The sequence below is a fragment of the Siniperca chuatsi genome, linkage group LG1 (assembly GCF_020085105.1).
Source record: "Siniperca chuatsi isolate FFG_IHB_CAS linkage group LG1, ASM2008510v1, whole genome shotgun sequence".
NCBI lineage: Eukaryota > Metazoa > Chordata > Actinopteri > Centrarchiformes > Sinipercidae > Siniperca > Siniperca chuatsi.
Genome location: NC_058042.1, coordinates 6,797,007 through 6,815,928, shown reverse-complemented (window position 1 = coordinate 6,815,928; position 18,922 = coordinate 6,797,007). Strand labels below are relative to the sequence as shown.

Sequence of the window (18,922 nt, the reverse complement as noted above, 5' to 3'; positions counted from 1 at the left end):
AATTGAATATTCTATTTCATTCACACAATCAAATATGGGAGCATGGGTGACCTTCAAGATAACTACCCTTTCTACATTAATAACAAAAATGCAAATGTAGTGGGTGCCATCTTACAGCAAGAACCAGTTGTGTTTAATAACTACCTGGCAACAGATCCTGTCATCACATAGATGCCACTTGACTTCTATTAAAATCTGCTGCAGTGAACTTGTTTCCTCCTCCTTGGACTAGCTTGGCCAAGGTCACTGCAAAGAAATTCCACAGGGTAACCTTGTCAAACTAAGCTGCATGTGTCCACAGAGTTTCCTCAGATTGCACTAACACCAGGTTTGACGACATTACTTTCAAACTGTAATAAATCACACATAAGTCAGCGACACACTTTTCTGGAAATTTCAAGCTGTAACATATTGTATTACTCCAGCTCAGGTATGTAATACTGGTAATATGATCTATATTTTAGAATTAATTTGTAGTTGTTTCTTTTTCTTCTTATTTTGAACAGATCAGAGAGAAGGAAAATAAAAGATGGGAAACTTTTTTAGGTGAAAAACAGAATGGACGCACACAATGCAGAGCTGCTCAGTGACTAAGTTGCTCCATCTAATAATATTTACAGTCTCAGCAGCTGCACATCTGAGTACTGTTGGTGACAGGTATGTAGAGGAGAACTGGGTATAGCTCCCAGTCATGCCGGAGACTTTCACACAATCACTGTTACTTCTAACTTACTTCCAACTGACAGTTCAATGTAGGAAAATGGCTCACAGTCTGTATGTCATCTCAAACAATGGGAGGCTATTCTATACACTGCACACATTTATTCAGCCAATCAACACTTTTTCTGTATAGATTCATCTTTTTTAAATAATAACTGAATTCATGAACAACCATGTACAAAAATTGATAATTAAAGATATATTACAAATGCATTGCTAATTACACATTCATTTCAGTATAAACAGGGATATGTGTGCATGCAGGTCATACTGAGGTCACGTCTAAATAATTTGTCAAAGTCACCGAAAACGGCAAATGAAAATGTGTCTTTCTCATCACATAAAACAATATGACATGATCAACCTTGAATGAATCTTCGTTACTTTATACCAAAGTGGTTATACACTCGCTGTGTATATACATTGCTGTCTGTATATGACACATTGTAAAAAATGCCTGTACACAAGTTATTCCTCAAAAACTCACATACATAATTGTAAAGCTTGACTTACAAATAAAAAAAATCTACATTTTGTGTTTCTAACTGCTCATAATTGAAGTTACAGACATATTTTCCTGCTTTGTTCTTATGTAAACAAACCTTTAATCCGCATTGTACAACAGTAATAACTCAAATTTAGTTGTGTTCTGTTGATATTAAAAGGTTAATCGATTTAGGAATCATAGCAGGTTCCGATCTTGTGTTTTGAATTTTGGTGGTGGGGTCACCCTTTTGTTTACATGTGTGTTAGGGCTGTGCCTTTACTTACTTTAAGTGTATGATTACCCAGGTATGATGCAAGAGCTGTTTACAGTATTGCAATGCACGTCACTAGTAACCTTGAGGTACTGTAGGTGCTTTGTTTGCTACACATTTAGCATTGTGCATATAAACATTCACACATGCATAAATGCCAGTGAGGGTGACATAATGTCACTAACATCATATCACCAAATCTATTTTGACTAGTAAGACTTTCATTATTTATAGAAAGCCAACCGCATGGCATTTGTGTTTACAGGTTTGCAAAAATAGTTTGTGTGAAAACTAATTACAGGGAGAAAAAGTTAATGGCGCGGTGATTTTTTCGCACAGATCTGAAGATGGAGTTCATCAGCTGCAGATTGCTTTGAAACAGTTTTGCAAACCAGTAAAATGTCTGAACAGCTGGCGATTCATAGTGCACCGCCTGGCGCCCACAGCTCTCCAGGCTGATAAGTGCTCTGAAAGAAGTAGGGGATATTCATTCAGGGCTGAGACTCGCCATATCCTCAACAACCCAGAGAGCTGTAAAGTTAAATTAAAGAAACACCATCCTGGTGATCTAGAGCATTAATAACTCAGTTTATGTTACAGGTTTATGCGCCCTGGTGCACAACAGAAGGAATGCGCACATCGGCGAACATTTGTCAGTTTGAGTCAGTGACTGAGAATTAACAGTGAAAAAGTTAACCAGGAAGGTACAATGTCTTATTCCGCCCCCTATCAGGGGAACACACGGCGGTCTTCTGGTGTGGCACGTGGAAAGAGACCACCGGATTTGGAGCTGTCAGAAACCACGTTCAGCGCGCCTGAACCTGGGACACCTGTGGGCAACGAGACGTTTTCTGAAAGAGACAAAATGCCAGAGGACGGTAACACTCCCACCGAGGTACCCCCTGTTCACCTCCACCCGTACTTATCTCATCCCCGGATGTCTGTGCGGATGTCGGTGTACAGCACCGGAGTCCGTCCAGTCCTCACCCGCGCCTTCATCCAAGGACGCGTGTATAACTTTCTGGAAAGGCCGTCTGGCTGGAAATGCTTCATGTATCACTTCACAGTGTAAGTGTTTTTATTTTCATAATCATCCAGATCCATTGGGTATTCAAGGGTATAATTGCAACTCTAAGATCCTAATTAAACAGGGAGTTAATTGCGCATGGAGAGCCTTGGAAGCCCTCACTACAAAGAATTGTTAATCCTTATGAATTTTAGAAAGATGCTGCACAGATATCACAGCACAACTGGAGGTCCCTCCAGGAATATTATAAGGATATTTTAGTCTAGGCATAACAGATTAAAAAATACCATATCATTCATCACATACAAGAGAATCTCAGACAAAATAAGTCCTCAAAGGAGTACTAAAGGAATATTATACAGATCTTTCATCTGGGAGACTATTTTCCTCAGCACCACTGAGCATTTAATTTTCCAGAACAGTCTGAGTGAAGCAACACAGAAGTGTTTCTGGTTTGCATTCAGTGAGTCTAAAACAACAGAACTTTAAACCAATTCAAATGAACAAGGAATGTTTTAGTATTTTTTCCCATCCTGACAGGATGACAGGTATGTGAGACTACCTCCTTTAATAAAAATAAAATATCAATAATACAGCTAGTAATGAACAGAAAACTCGGGGTAATGCAGTGTGTGGTGGATTATATCTGCTAAAGCTCCAATATCATGAAGATGTCACATTATGGTTCACCACCCAAAATTGATGACAGTTTTGTCAGGTGGCCTGAAAATCTGTCCTTTTTTTTTTTTTGCAAATGAAATATTGTTGCTAATGATAAAACCTCTCTATACACTACTGATGACAAAAGATACATTTTACTGTTTTTATTTTTCTTGGTGTAACCCATGTCCGGGAAAGTGACAGTCCAAGAGATCCAGACAGGAGTGTTTAGGCAGCGGTTTAGGAATGTGGGATATGATCTTCCAGCTCACCCCCATGTGTGCTGTCTGTTCCCACTTACTGGCACTGATAGCAGGCAGCTAAACTTGGCAGTGTGTGTGCGCTGTGGAGGAGGTAGCAGCCCTGTCTGGCTCTGCCACCCTGTGACCCTGCAGTGTTGGAGGGGACGCAGGGGAACGCTGCCTGTCGGAGCAGGTTAGAGTCTCCGTGACTCAAAGGGAGCATGAGCCAACACAGTGCAACTCAAACACGTTAGAACATTACCAAAAATAACTACACAATACACAATAATAGGGAAGCTAGCAGCTGCTATAATTACAGGAAGATTGTTTAGGCATCATCATTTCAAATATTATATTATTTGACTGTACATCAGGTACAAACCAGCAAGATGAGGTGCCTTAGCCTTCCTGTAATGGCCATCACATGCTAATTCTAAGGATGCTCTGACTGCACGAAGTGACAGGAAACACTACTAAGTGTTTCTTAAAATACAAAATCAATATGTTTTTCATAAGCCACAGTGTCAGTAGCAAATTTCAGTTCTTCAGGTGTGTATGCTGCTGATCATTTGGAAAACTGTTTTGAGGTTGCCTTGACTGACAAGTTTTTCAGTCTGTCACACTCAGCTCCATCCAGATGCCAGCCGTGATTTCCCAGATTTGAAATTTCTGGTCTCACCAAAGGTATGGTCACATTAGCCTACTGTTGAACCAAATTGTCCCCCACTCGGCCTCTAAAAAGGATATAATGTTAGCGGTTCCTCCCTTTGTAATAAATATTGAAGTGAGTGATCACAAACTATTAACAGTCTGTGAGAGCGATGCTACAGTTTGTAGTTTGATATTGCAAAATTGTATACAGAACATTTCCAACAGTGTTTCTATTGGCTGACCGTGCACGTGCACATGGTCAAAGTTTAACAAAGGTGATCTTCAAACTTCAAGGCCACTGGAGCCAGCCTGGAGACTGCACCGAATAAGGAAGCACATCCTCAAATTTGTCCATTATGTTGATTGAGGGAATTGGAGACACAGCCAATATTCGCAGGACAGAATTGTAATGTGATTGTACCTTTTCAGACAAAGATGGCAGGAAGCTGTTCACCCAAATCCAGGCTTCTAAAAACATACCTTTAGAAACCTCCAATATCTTTAAAAGAAAAACACATTTCTCTCAAGTGTAAGTAGTGTAATGAGAGTTGTAGTTATGTTGAATTTCATTAAGTAGATTCAATTTGATAGTGTATTGTAGTGTATCTGAGACAAAACTCTCTCACTTCTATAATACAACCAGGTGTTTGTTGTAAGAGCATGTTGTTGGGATGTCTAACCATCCAGCAGGTTTTTGGGGTCAGTTCGGTACCTTGTTTTGCAAATGTTTGAGCGGGAGAAAAGCAGTTAAGAAAAAGCGTGGCCTTATCACTGACCCAGAACTCGAACGTCAGACTGACCTGAGGCCTTATCAGAGGTACCCTTGTGTGTATGTGTTTGCACACGCATATGTTTGTCAGTCTGTGCGTGTGGTGATACAGCATGCTTACAGGGACTCAGGTCTGTTTTATCCTGGTAAAAAGAATGCAATAGTTCACTTCTTTGAAAAGGAACATGGCATTTATGCATTGCTTTGTGCAATTAATATATATGATAAGTATAAGTAATAAGTATATCCCATGCTCTCACTGGGTGTCTGTCTGCAGTGTGCTACAATCTAACAGTAAATGCAGTATTTTGGTCTGGAGCAGCATGGATCCATCCCACATGCTGGTTATAGATGAGTCGACCAGGAGAGTTTACAGAAAACCCTAATCAGAAAGTGTTTTTCAGACTCAGCTCCATTAAAGTGAACCAGATATTCTGTCAGACAGTATCAAGCTGAAGGAAGTCAATTCAGACATTATTTTGTATGATTTAACGAACAGAAGAGTTCATGCATTAACGAACAGAAGAGTTCATGCATTAACGAACAGAAGACTTCATGCGTTGTACTCTTGCACTCTTTTCAATTTGAGCAACATTTTTCACTTGAGCTGTTTGTATTCTATCCTATATTTTAGTAACTGGAGAAAAGGCATCTGTGCTTTTATCTTTTCCTCTCTTTTACAAAACACAGAAGCTAAGATTCTTAATGGAGCACATAGACAAGGTCACTCATTCGTTACCGCCTTATATCTCTGAGCTATTAACCCCATACTAGCCAAAGTTTTGGCTGAGGCCCTGACAAAGGCTTCTATTGGCTGTCCAAATTACAGACAAGAGGTTATCAGGCCTTAAAACATTTAATACATAATACATTATTTGATTAGTGTTCATTCATTCAAACCTCTGTTTTGTGTTGCATTGCTTTTGGTTGATTTACTTTGTCTTTTATCACTCTAAAGCACTTCATTACAGTGATAAAAATAAAGCATTATTGTTGTTCCAAACAGCATATTTGATGGTAACAGCCAGTGACATTCTCAGCAGCGTCACTACTAACTCTTATCCTGTCCCCTGCTTTGTCTCTACACTCACTGCACAACAGACTGCAAGTGAATCTGTCCATCAATAATAGATAGGTGCAATGCTTTGAGCTTTTGTTTAGAGTTCAGTGGTGCCTATGTAGCTGAGCCAATGTATTATTTTGTGTGATGCTACACCAAGCCCACTGGAGTTAAAGGAAGCGAAATATGATGGTGCAGTTAGTAGACAGGGAATGACGAGTCAGATCGTCTCAGATGGATTAAAAGTGAAGCAGAAGTGTATGCTCAGCATACTGAGTGTGTATGTTTACTGGCATTTCAAATGCTCTGAAATCATTTAAGCAGAGCTTCACTGACAAATTACAACCATTAGCATACCAGTGTTTGGTTTGGAAAGTTTGATGTTCATTTATATTTCTTTTGATCCTCTTTCTAACTGCCTCTTTCACATTTAAACATAAGATTTTATAAATTACACTGCGTCCTAACTTGTGAACATTTTTTGTTTTTGCCCAATGTGCCCTGCTCTTCTTAGTAGACAAACACACTCCCATTTACACAGGCAGATGTCATTTTGCAGAAGACACAGGTACCAAACTACATTTTGCTGTGTTGTCTTGTCTACTTGTTCTGTTCTTTCAGTCAGGACCTGCTGCTTTGTTAGCTGTGTTACTCACCAGTCCATCTTCCCTTAGCAGGTCTCTCCTCTGTCTTTTATCTGTGTTGACGTGTGGCGTGCACGTTCAAGCCTGTGTGTGTGTGTATGTATGAGTTAGTTTGGATTCCTGGCCAGTCTTCAATAAACTTAGGCTGTAGCATGTGGTGATAAGGGCCTCCATGGTGCAAACACTGACTGGAAACTATAACTCCCTCTACACATAGTTTCAATCAAGTGTGCTCTTATAGGAACAAGGCAGTGATGCTTTAGGTCTTTTTTTCTGAACAATAGTTTAAAACAAAATCAACTAGATGACAGTAGAGCAAATACTTCCACCAACACTGTGCAATATTGTCAAGACATGCCAGTTCAATATTGGGTTTCTTGCATGCCCCATATCAACGTCTTTCAATGTGACATGATCAAACTTTTACCACTTTTTGGGGGTTCAGGTGGCTTCAGGTTTTACTTATACTTACCACTGTAACTGCAGTGTTGTTTATATGAGTCAGGCCGGCAGTTTGAGTCTGGTTGCATGTCACGCCCATCTCTCTTTTTCCTCATTTCCTGTCACCTCTATACTGTCTCCTAATTAATTAAAAGTCAAAAATGAACCAAAAAAGTGAAAAAAAGATTGCCACCTTCAAGCATTTTAGCCAGTTTTCATGCCAACACATAGCCAATTGTGTCACTGATCTTTCCCTTGTATAAAGAACAATGTCATATATTTTTTTGAGATCGTAGAGTTTTCTTTTGCAAAGTTTTATGAATTGTCTGCATCAACCCTTCCCAGGTGTATATGTGTATATTTACAAACATATATGGCAGATGTGTGCAATATCACATATTATAGTAATCATATTTTATTCACTGTGCCAAATGTTTAAATAAATATTGACAGCGCAGTTATATCTAAACAGGAAACCAGCTTTCCAGTGCCTTCATGATTTGTGATTGGGCCAATCATGGAAGTGTGCTCGGTCAGCTGATTGGCAAATGAACTCAGATGGTGTCAAGTGAATCCGTTCAGAAGTTCTGCCCTTCACCACCATATCTCTTGCTAACGGAAATGAAAAGTTAATCAGTTTGTCCTTGCCACAATGCCAACCGTTTCACAAAGTCAGAATTCTTAATGTTTTAAGATACCCTGCTAACAGGCAAACATAATGAAATGGGGTGAAGCATGACCCCAACTTCAACTCTCAGAGGCAATACTGCAATAACAAAAATAAAAACAGGAACTGAGGCCATTCCTGGATCTGCTGGCTGAATCACGTGTGAACAAGGTTATGAGTTTGAGGATGGCTCATCACCTATATTGCAGTCAGCCCTGTGTTCCCATCTTCCTTTACTACCATCAAATTAAACAGGATCTCTCCCTCTGACTTTCACGAACAGCTGTGAAAAATCATCACTAAAATGTATTTGGCGTTACAAGGAACTATAGGCCTTTGTTGTCAATATAAGCTGCTCTTTTTTTTCCAAATAACAAAAACATAGTCATAAAAAACTCCTGTAATCCTGTTGGTCTTCAAATTTGTAATTTCTGTTGAAGAGTTTAAGAGTCAACAACTCAAAGAGTGTTTTTGTTATAGTGTCACAACAGCTTGAATCCTTATCTCAAAGAAATAAAATATCTTTCTTTTAAATAGGTAGAGGAGTTACAGATGTGTTATTGTTTCTGCAGTTGAAACACTTGTGACCTTGAGGGGAAATAAGGAGAATGTTAAGGAGCAATTTAGTGTTTGTTGATACCGCATGTGGTGTGTGTGCGTGTGTGTGCGAAACTGTGTGCTCATTATTTGACAAGTTTATCATGCGCTTTGCATTCATATGATGGCGTTCAAAAGGTTCACGGTATTTCCTCCAGAGGGCTGTCCTTGAATGTTTTCTCATATTCAGTCAGATGCTTTTCATGACAAAAATATAAAGTAATGTTATGCTGTCTTGAAACTTTTTTTAAAAGTTCTTCAGAAGCTGAGACTTGAACCAGACACCAAAGTTGACTGAAGTTTTGCTGTTTAAATCAAAGTCTGAAATGTTGGCATAAATATTAGGTGGGATATCGAAAAGTGGATGAGGAGATTTGTGTTTGCATGACTTGACTGATGGAAAGCTTTGATTTGAGCAAAGTTCAGTTTTTAAGTAAGCAAGAGCCGGTTGGACATCATTAGCCAATTGGATGATATAAGAATATATACAAAGGAAATAAGAATGACCACCAACATAAAACTTTAAAAAAAATGATGACACTTTAATTAAGAGTAATGTATGATGTGCTTTATTTCCTACAGGTTCCTCATAGTTCTGGCCTGTCTGATCCTCAGCGTTCTGTCTACCATCGACCAGTACCAGGCCCTTGCTCACACAACACTCTTCTGGGTGGTGAGTGTTACATTTTATTAAATTGTAACGCCTGGGATCAACCATAAAAACATTGTTTGTCCCTAATTTGTCTCGTTGTCAAGTTGGATCTACCTGTAAGAAAGGTTTTAGATTAAAAACTAAAGATCACACTATGATTTGAATCCTATCCTAACCCTCAGAGTTGAGCGCAGGTTTTGCGGTCAGAACGGTGAAGATTATGCTGTTGGGGATGTGGACGCAGTTGCTATAACGGCAGCTCCAACACTTGTGGTATACACCCATAAAGATTATATGGATTAGTGTAGCACTTACACAGACAAAACAACTTGTGTTCCTGCATGTTAAACTGCCTTTAGCCAAATCTGCTCATATCTACTTAATGAAAGTGATGATACTTTAAGTCAACTCCACACACAGTATCTGTTTCTACAATTGATAGTTGCTCCATAAAAGGTAGCAGTGTGCCAGTATAATACGAGAAAAAGAAGACAGCAAGCCAATATAAATAATGCAGGTTTAAAAAAAAATCAAATAATCAGCTTTATAGATATTTTATGAGGTAGGATGCATTCCATGTATTTGTTATGCACAGAATGTGTTTGGGCAAAAGCCATGTTTGTTTACAAGAAACCTCTATGGTGTATCTTTAATGATCCTGATCACTGGTCCATGAACCACATGTGTGACTGAGATATGAAAGAATCTAAATCTCAAGAGCAAGATGCACCTTTTTTCTTTTGACAGCACTATTTACATTGTAGATACAGTCTGTAGCCTTTTCTCTCTCTGCTGTCTCATGATCTGATCTTTCCTTTGACTTTCACCATCTGCTCAGCACTTCTGTTTTGTCTGTTTTTGTTGGCTGGCATCTGCAAACAGGCCTGACTCTGATATATTAAGTAGTTAAGGAGGAGGTTTGTTCCCATTCTATGTCAAACACCTCATTTACAAAATTAAAAATGATAATGATGCTCATAAATCAATGCATTTAATAGACACTGAGTCATTTTAAAATTTTTTGAAGTGACCCATTTGTTGGATAACCTTGTTTGATAAAGCACGGAGTAAATCTGAGAGTAAACAGAGATCTTTAATTTATTTCTACATCAGTTTTTTGACTGCATATTTTTAAAGGTGTTGCTGCAACAATCAACACCATGATAGTGAATTTGTTGCTAAAACAACAAATATCAAACCTCAGTTTCTGTTTGAAAAACAATTTCATGGGTTGATTGACCTAACCACTGCCTCACAAAACAATTTATGGACACTTTAGTTGGAACTACATTGGCTTTTTTTCTACAAACAATTTCATGGTGTCCCGCTGGCCTAAGAGCATGAAGGCTCCTCCTCTAAAATCAATAGTAAATGGGATAAACTTAACCCCGGGACACCAGCTGCTGAGCACAGGAACTGTTTGGTTGATGGTGAGTCACTCAAGCTCAGACAAAAGAAAACCCCAAGAAAGGATAAAAAGGACTTGAGGATTTTCTTTGAGGAGGACTGGAGCGTGCCACATGTGACAAGTTCACCTTGGCCTGAGGATAATGGGATGAAATGGTCATGGTGTTTGATGAGCTGGCACGTCAGAATCTCAAATCCTACAGGTTCTTTGTTGGATTCATAGAGATTCAGACTGCCACAGAGGCTCCTGTGTAAGAGTCAGACCTGTAATTAAAAAGAAAAGTTTGAAATTAGTTAATAAAAACCACAATATCATGAAATATACATTTGATGGCAAAATGTTTTTCAGCCTTAAGTACACTCTCTGGAGATATTTAATCTTCTTATTCTTCTTCTCTTCTACACAGATAATGAATAATTAATATTTGCTATGCTGCTAAACCTACCAAAATCTCACATTCCTCTTTTCCACCCTCCATCCCAAAGGGACTGTTTTGTACTTTGTGCTTTCTAGTTTAGAGATTTGCTCTGACCCTGCCACTCTTTCATTCTCTCCTCCCCCACCACTTTCTTCCTGCACACTCAAGGTTAACAGAGACCACTCTGTTCTTTATGCAGTACTGGCTGACAGTGTTTGTAGTGGTGTGTTTGGCCACATATTTGACATTCAAAATGACTGTAAACTATTAAAAATGATTGCTGCATTTTATTTCATTCTGCATAGAAATCCTGGCAGCATAAAATGTTTTACTTGCGAACAAAGACCATCGAGTCACTAACTATTTGAAAGGGAGGATGAACGAGGGTTGGCGTCGGGATAGAATGGTGGGATGAAATGAGGGTCAGGCATGAGGGGATAAACCGAGGGTTGAATGGGGATCGATGATAGGTTTAAGTCCAAAGATGTTGTGGAGCGGAACTCTGGAGTGAGACTCAGTTTGTGGGCAATGACTAGATAGATATCCTAGTTTTATTGTCCCTCTTGTGGCTCGTGTAATGAGAGAGAAGGAGTTGAGGAAGCAGAGAAGGGGGGATTGGACATGAGAACTGAGAGATATGAAAGAGAAAGGGATTAGGCACAGGTAGTTGGCACTTGTTCCGCAGCTTTTTGACTGTATCATGCAGTAGAAGTCTTCACAGGCTCAAAATATTGGACCCGATCCGAATTGGACCCGTGGAAAAACCTACCTGAACCCGACATGCAGAAATTAATTTACAAAAAAGAGAGCCCTGACCCGAATAGGCCAGAGGATAATTAGACTAGATTCAAAATGCGTTTCACCCAAACAGACCCTCATAGCGAGAGAACACCGGCAGTAGCATGACGTGCTATCAATTAACAAGCAGCTGCGATGGGAAAGAGCAGCATTATAATAATAATGTCAAAAAACAAATATAAAGTCCTATAAACTAATTCCAAAAATAATTTGTTTTTATGCTTCAAAGACTAATTTATAGAAATAATTGAAAGTCCTATCTTCACCTCCTGCACGAACACATTCTGTGGCCAACTGGGCGAAAAATAGACAGAAGATAATTATCTTGAAACCAATTTAATATCTGTGAATTCAATTTCAAAAACTAATTGTCATTTCATAGCAGAAATCTTTTACATGAGCTACTGATTTTAAAATATTTTCTCCTGCAGTGATTATGAAGTACCATGTGATCAGAGCTGATACTGATACGCTCAGATCCATTTGGATCTACTCAGGTATTAGCCACAAGTTAAATAAGACCCTACCTGACCCAAGTAGACTGAGTATAGTTTTGACCCGGTCTCACTCGGGTCCCATTTCCTCAGTATTGAGTGGACCCGGAAAGACCTCTACCACACGATCTTCAACAGCAGATGGAATTTGCTCAATTGTCATGCTATAGGTGTTCAAACTTTACATTCACTTTTAGGATTTCTCTTCAATATTGGCTTAAAAGTTGAGGGATAATTCTTGATCGTGGAAACAGCAGTTGACAATACATTTTTCAACCATATCATATGGTCGCCTGTTTCCAGTATTTTCAAGAATGAACTATAAAGCTCAACTTTTAAGCCAACATCTACAGTTTGATGACAAATGAGAAAATTCCATCTGTTGATGAAGATGGTGTTATACAGACAAAAGGTCTGGAACATGCGAGTAAGTGGACATTAGAGGCAACAGCTGTTTCCGGGGTCAGAATGAACTTTCAAACTCAAGTAAAACAGTTTTGATTCTCCTTTGTGCCTGTTTTTGCTCCCTTCCTGTTTTTTTTGGATAGACCATTTGTTTTTCAACCTTAAAGTAGAAATCCTCGCTGAATAAATTAATACAACATTTTACATATTCGCTTCCAAGAACACATATTATTAATCCAATTTTTGTTTACAAGACATGCTGTTTTATATTCACTGATGTTTTACTCTTTGGCGCTGATGAAGAAAAACACCTCCAATAATTCCAAGCTGAAAACGTCTCCTGCTGTATAACATGGAACACATCTTCTGTCTGAATCGCCCAGCTTGTTTCCTCCATCATTCACTGCAAAAGGATCATGTCACCATTAAAAATCTATGAAAGGCTACTGAGTCACTTTCAGATTTCATTTCCAAATGCTTGTCAATGATTAAGAGACGTGTGTAGGTAATTGCATTCTCATTCACACCAGTTCATTAATTTCCGCATGTTGGTGTAATTGTGTGCTGTAATTGATTTTTTTAATCCATTTGTCCTCAAAGATCCCTGGCGGAAAATTGTATGGAATTGAAATAGAGAAGCTTTAATTGAGAATCTAATTGTGTACGCTTCATGTTAAGCATTGGACACATGCTGTTGTAGCATGTTTCAGTTGTTGTCATGTGAATTAAAAATAATAAGGAGAATAAAAACAAGACAAAAATGAGGAAGTAATCTGGGTGTGGTAGTAAATATGAAGCTACTGCCAGCAGCTGGTTAGCTTAGTTTAGCGCAAAGACTGGAAGCAGAGGGAAAGAGCTAGCATTGCTCTGTCTAAAGGCAACAGACCTCTAAAATTCACTAATTAACAATCCTTACAAAAACTGTGGTTTTATGGGGGGTTATGTGAGTGATTATTTCGAGTCTTGTCATTACTGTGAGGTTGCCAGGCAATCAGCAGAGACTCCAGGAAGTTACTGCGCCTGGCCAAGAAATAGTCCGGCACAAAACGCATTGTTAAACCACAACATGTCGTTTTTACATCACAGTTTTGTATGGATTAGCTTTAGAGGTGCTGGTAGGCGGATTTTGCTTTCTTTGGACAGAGCAAGGCTAGCTGTTTCCCCCTTTGTGCTAAGCTAAGCTGAAAAGCTGCTAGCGGTAGCTTCATATTTACTGTACAGATATGAGAGTGGTATCTATCTTGTCATCTAACTCTTGCTGTGAAAGCAAATAAGTACATTTCCCAAAATTTCGAACTATTCCTTTAAGTAAACACATTGAAATGAACAAAATACAGGTAAATATTATCAAACTATTTGTCAGGATACATAATCATAATCAGTAAATTTTGCAGCTGAAATCAAGAATTAATCAATGCTATGGTACAAAGTGTGACAAATGATATATCTGCTGAACGAGAATCAATAATCCTTAGTGAATCGCTGTGACAGGTTTGTGTTAGAAACTGCACTTAACAAAACAGTTGTGCAACCATCGTATCAGTTCCACAATATCAGTTTTAAAGCACACTTTGCCAAAGTCTGAGCAGCTGTTCAGGTCTTGTTGCAGTAAATAACCTGCAACAACATCTGATGTTTGATTTTTTTTCCCACCTGTCCTTCTCCTTCATTTGTCTGTTCTGTTTCCCTCATTTCTCTGACAGGAGATCGTCCTTGTGGTGTTCTTCGGTGTGGAATATTTTGTCCGCCTCTGGTCAGCAGGCTGCCGCAGTAAATATGTTGGCATCTGGGGCCGACTACGCTTTGCCAGGAAGCCAATATCTATTATAGGTGGGAACACAACCCCCATGCACACACATATCTATACACATGCACACAAAAAGACTTATCACTCCCCGCCCACACACAATATTTAAACAATATCTGTAATATATCCTGAGCTTCATCCCAAAATGAGACATCTCAGACAAATTCAGCATGAAATTAAAACTGTCACTGCAATCTTTTTTCTACCTTCAGCTTTTTATTCTTAAATTTGGAACCTCCAGATGTTTTTTAAATATGCAGCAATGAATATTATTTGTAACCCCTTTCACCTCAATTGATTTATAGAATAGTTTTGTAATGAAAACCAATGATAATTTCTTAATAGAGCACTTTCCATCCACTTTTTAATATCTGCACTTTCTATTTTGACTTTCCCATACCTCATATGGAGGACAACATTTGTTGGCTTGTTCAGCTCTTGTTATGCTGACCCTCCGCATATTGAACATCTGCATATCTATGCCATATTTATACTTAAAGCCCCTCATTCTCTATCAATACAGATCTGATTGTGGTAGTTGCTTCAGTAATTGTGCTGTCAGTGGGCTCCAAAGGCCAGGTCTTTGCCACCTCTGCTGTAAGGTAAGAGACAGTGTGTGTGCAGGTGGAAACTATATGACCAAAAGTATGTGGACACGTTGTGCACTTCTGATGTGGGCCTGTTCTTCATTGTTTGGGTTAGGCCCCCTAGTTCCAACTAAGGGAAATCTTAACGCTATAGCATATAATGTTGTTTTAGACAATAGTGTTCTAGCTTTGTGGCAACAGTTTGAGGAAAGCCCTTTCCTATTTCAACATGACAAAGCACCCCTGCACAAAGCCAGGTCCATAAAGAAATGTTTTTCCCAGTTTGCCAACCTCAAAAATGCTCTTGTGGTTGAATGGGAGCTAATCCCTGCAGCCAGGCTCCAAAATATTGGGGAAAGCTTTCCTAGAAGAGTGGAGACTGTTACAGCAGCAGATTAGTGGCTATGGTTTAGAATGCAATGTTTAACAATCACATTTAAATGTAATATTTGGGTGTCCACATACGTTTGGCCTTATAGTGTGTGTATGTGTACATAGATACCTACATGCATTTGTTCTGAATACAATGTCAGCATTTAAACACTTTTGTTTTTATTTTTCAGAGGAATTCGCTTCCTGCAGATCCTGCGAATGCTCCACGTGGACCGGCAGGGCGGAACCTGGCGTCTCCTAGGCTCCGTTGTCTTCATCCATCGGCAGGTACACAATCACAGCTTTTAAAAGCACATTTCAGGTCCAAAGCCATCAAGACTTCTAATTAATTTTTGGTTAGCAGGAGGCTTTCTGTCAGGGGATCTATAGCCTCTCCTCGTCATGTATTATTTTTCACTCCTACTCCATGCATATTACAGCAAAAAGAATATTCAGCAGAACCAGAAGAAAAGCGCTACTGTGCAGTAGGCTACGTTAGGGTCATAAGCTCTTCTTCTAGCAATGACTGTAGCCCCTCCAGAGTATCATTCAGCTGAGACACAGAGGTGGCTGTGATTATCCCCAGTGGCCACTGTAGTTGTCTTCGATGTGTAAAAACAGAGAGGGATGAAGGTGAGCAGAGCGTCAGCGATGTTGCTCATCCAGTACCGCCTGCTGTGCCTCCTTGTATTGGCCTTGGTTGATCACCATATTGCTCCTGGCTGAGGCTGGTCATCAACAGCCACTGACGTCGGCTATAAAGAAAGTGAGTTTCGTTGCAGGGAGATATTGGGGCCCTTTCTCAAACCGTTTCCTACCAGCTAGCTACCGGGTGTCACTTTGCATGAAATAACACTTTCAGCTATACAGGGCATTTCAGATTGATGATATAAAATAACAAGTAAACTCTGGGATGCACTCGCCATTTTCTGACATAACCAGGAAACATCTGTCACCATGGATACTGATAGATCATGATTGCTTGTTAATAATAATATAATATCTTTATTTATATAGCACTTATCAAAACAACGTTACAAAGTGCTTCACACAGCAAGCAAACAACACATAAAACACAACATAAAAAAGCTGTTATGTTCTGTTTCCCTGCAAATGCATAACTTCCCACAAGCAGTCACCATGTGCAATAAAATAGATGGTGCCTACTAGATGGTTACTTTCGGTGCTTAATTTGTAAATCAGGAAGTCCCGGAACACAGAGAGTGTGCTGTTCTGGCGGTCAGGGGGGGAGAAAAAGTCACAAAACTGTCATCACAAACAAAGCATTATTAATTGATATTAATTAATCAGAGCATTCACAATAATCACTCAAAATCAGCAGGGGGACGCGCATAGAAACAGCTGTTCACAGTTTGCAGCTCTCTCTCATATTAATGCTTTATTTAGATACCAAAAGCATTAAACCACTTGCCAGCATACAGTACATCTACCGGTATATGTGGGGCTTGCAGATTTTGATAGTGACCAAGGAGTTGCCGGATCCAATCAAATCGGTGCCGGTCCCAATGTGAAAGATCCCCGGATCCTGTTCTGGCAGTATCAGGCCCAATTAAGCCCTAGTTACTTTTATTTTACAGCAATCTAACTGCACACCCTGTGATATTGAACCCTCCAAAGAAAGGCAGAGTGTACCAGAGGTTAGACAAGAGGTTCCCAACCTTTTTGGCTCGTGACCCCTTAAAACAAACCCTCTTCACAGGTTAAGGCCTTGGTTGTGTGCATGAGTTGTGAGGAGTTCCTTCCTTCTTGTTTTTTCCTTCTCAGATTGCTTCATTTGAAGGACTTTTTAGAGGCCTAAAGAGGTGACACTATCTAATATTTCAGGTGAAACAAGCAGAAATTAGTGGCTATGGTTTAGGCTACGTACATGACCAAAATAATATTTTACAAAGTAGCAAGATGGAATTTAAATTCATATTTAATCCATTATCCAACATTTCCCATGCATTCAGAGTAGTGGAGAATGACAAGTCAGGAATGGTTTAAGTGGCCAGCTGCAAACCACACTAGCTGGTTTGGGATGGGCCTTAATATGGTGCACATTTCATGGTCAGATGGTAAGAGTGTAGGGGCCAGAATGAGCTTGACCTTGGGATAGGTCAGGTTATACTTAGTCCTGATTGGGCTTTAAAGGCATCAGAAGCTTATATGTGTTCTGTAAATGGAGCCTCTCTGTGAGAGCTTGGTGCTTTCATGTTTTTTTTTTGTCTCTGTTCCTTTTTGCACTTTGGACAACTTTTTTGGCTATAAAATAATTATATGCTGTGTTAAGGCCCCACACACCCATTACAGCCCTGCACAAGGAAAATATAGTGTGTAATCATACAACAGGCAGTACAGTAGTGGTCAAATTGCCATCAACCAGCTGGACGTTAGTATGAAGTACATCCAGTATTTGTTCTTTGGTGATTTTCTAACTGGTGGTTAAGTCAACACAAGACCTGAATATTTTGTTCAGCCATTCTCTTACATGAACATATGAAACTGCAGCCCTTCTGTGTTAACAGCTGGCGTTTTTAAAGTCAATGGAGTTTCATTCACTCCAATCAGTATCCAGTCTTCGTGTTACAACAGCCTTTAAATACACACTAGTAGCATTCTAATGCTTGTGGCTTGTAAACACAATTTGCACATTTGCCCCTCGCTGGCTCGCTGGCAGATTTGATGCACATGTCTCCTGAATGTGTTTGCCAGGTCACAACAGCAGCAACACATCTACTAAACCTGTGGTAGTGACTTAAGGAAGATGTACCTGAAAGCATTAAAAGCTGTTTTTTCCAAGAATCATGCACTTATAAGTTGCAAGCACTGACATTAGTTGAAGGTGATACAGGCTCTCATATTCACTGCCTAATGTTTGATGCCCAGAAATGCCCAAACATTCAGAAAAAAATGCGTAGACATATGAAGAAATACAGACACAGATACTGAGCACCAATGGACCTATGGGGTAATGTAAGGATAGGTTACTGTTATTTCAAGTGAGGCAAACACAGCCATCACCCGGATCGTTTTTGCAATCTGCTGCTGCTCCTTCTTGGCGGTCTGAAAAATCTGGGAGTGACAGTTTTGGGCCGAGACACGAATAAGAATTTCACTCATCAGGAATTCAGTCCGATTTAGTGCAGAGTGCTCTAGCACACTGAGTGGTTAAACACAGTTTAAATCACGTAGTAGGTGAGTACAAAGACAGCATTCACTTCAAGAGCTCTTTCACAAAACAGTAGTCCAATTACAGTCAGACAAGATAAAAGCCAAGCCCAATTAGATCTCCTGAGCAAATCACAGACACATCCTTATTGAATCTGCAATAAGATGCTTCATAATTATTTTAAATACACCTGGAGAGATCAGCTGTCTGGGTTTCAAACTAATTTATAATGATTTAGTGCCCATCTGAATTCAATCAACACCCCATCCAGTGATTGGTAATCATTATTGGACTTACTTTCAGTTTAAACTCAGTTGCACTTATGGTTCCTTTATAGCTGCATAAAGCATAGTGGTACAGATGTTTTTTGTTACTTACTGCACTGTCACATCAGTTATAAGATAAGGAATAAATATATAACGAATGAAGTAGTGTTAATTTTGTCAGCTATTTTTAGATTTAGTCTTAGTCCTGAGATCAAAAGTCTGTTTTAGTTATAGTCATATTTGTTTGTTGAAGAAAATATTTTTAACGTTTTTGCATACAACACAAGCTAAGTATTAGATAGTTGGC

General features: G+C 39.3%; 1 protein-coding gene across 2 annotated transcripts in view; it reads left to right on the top strand.

Moving 5' to 3' along the window:
- Positions 1 to 1,622: 1,622 nt before the first annotated feature.
- The window catches only part of kcnq1.1 (potassium voltage-gated channel, KQT-like subfamily, member 1.1), a 37,824-nt gene continuing 20,524 nt past the window's right edge, over positions 1,623 to 18,922 (top strand). Inside the window, exons 1-5 of one of the 2 annotated variants that reach the window (XM_044201577.1) lie at positions 1,623 to 2,546; positions 8,819 to 8,909; positions 14,115 to 14,241; positions 14,742 to 14,820; positions 15,369 to 15,465. In XM_044201577.1, coding sequence (XP_044057512.1) covers positions 2,188 to 2,546; positions 8,819 to 8,909; positions 14,115 to 14,241; positions 14,742 to 14,820; positions 15,369 to 15,465 — 753 coding nt within the window. In that variant the 5' untranslated portion in view covers positions 1,623 to 2,187. The remainder of the gene's footprint in view (positions 2,547 to 8,818; positions 8,910 to 14,114; positions 14,242 to 14,741; positions 14,821 to 15,368; positions 15,466 to 18,922) is intronic. The other variant, XM_044201568.1, reaches the window with a different exon arrangement.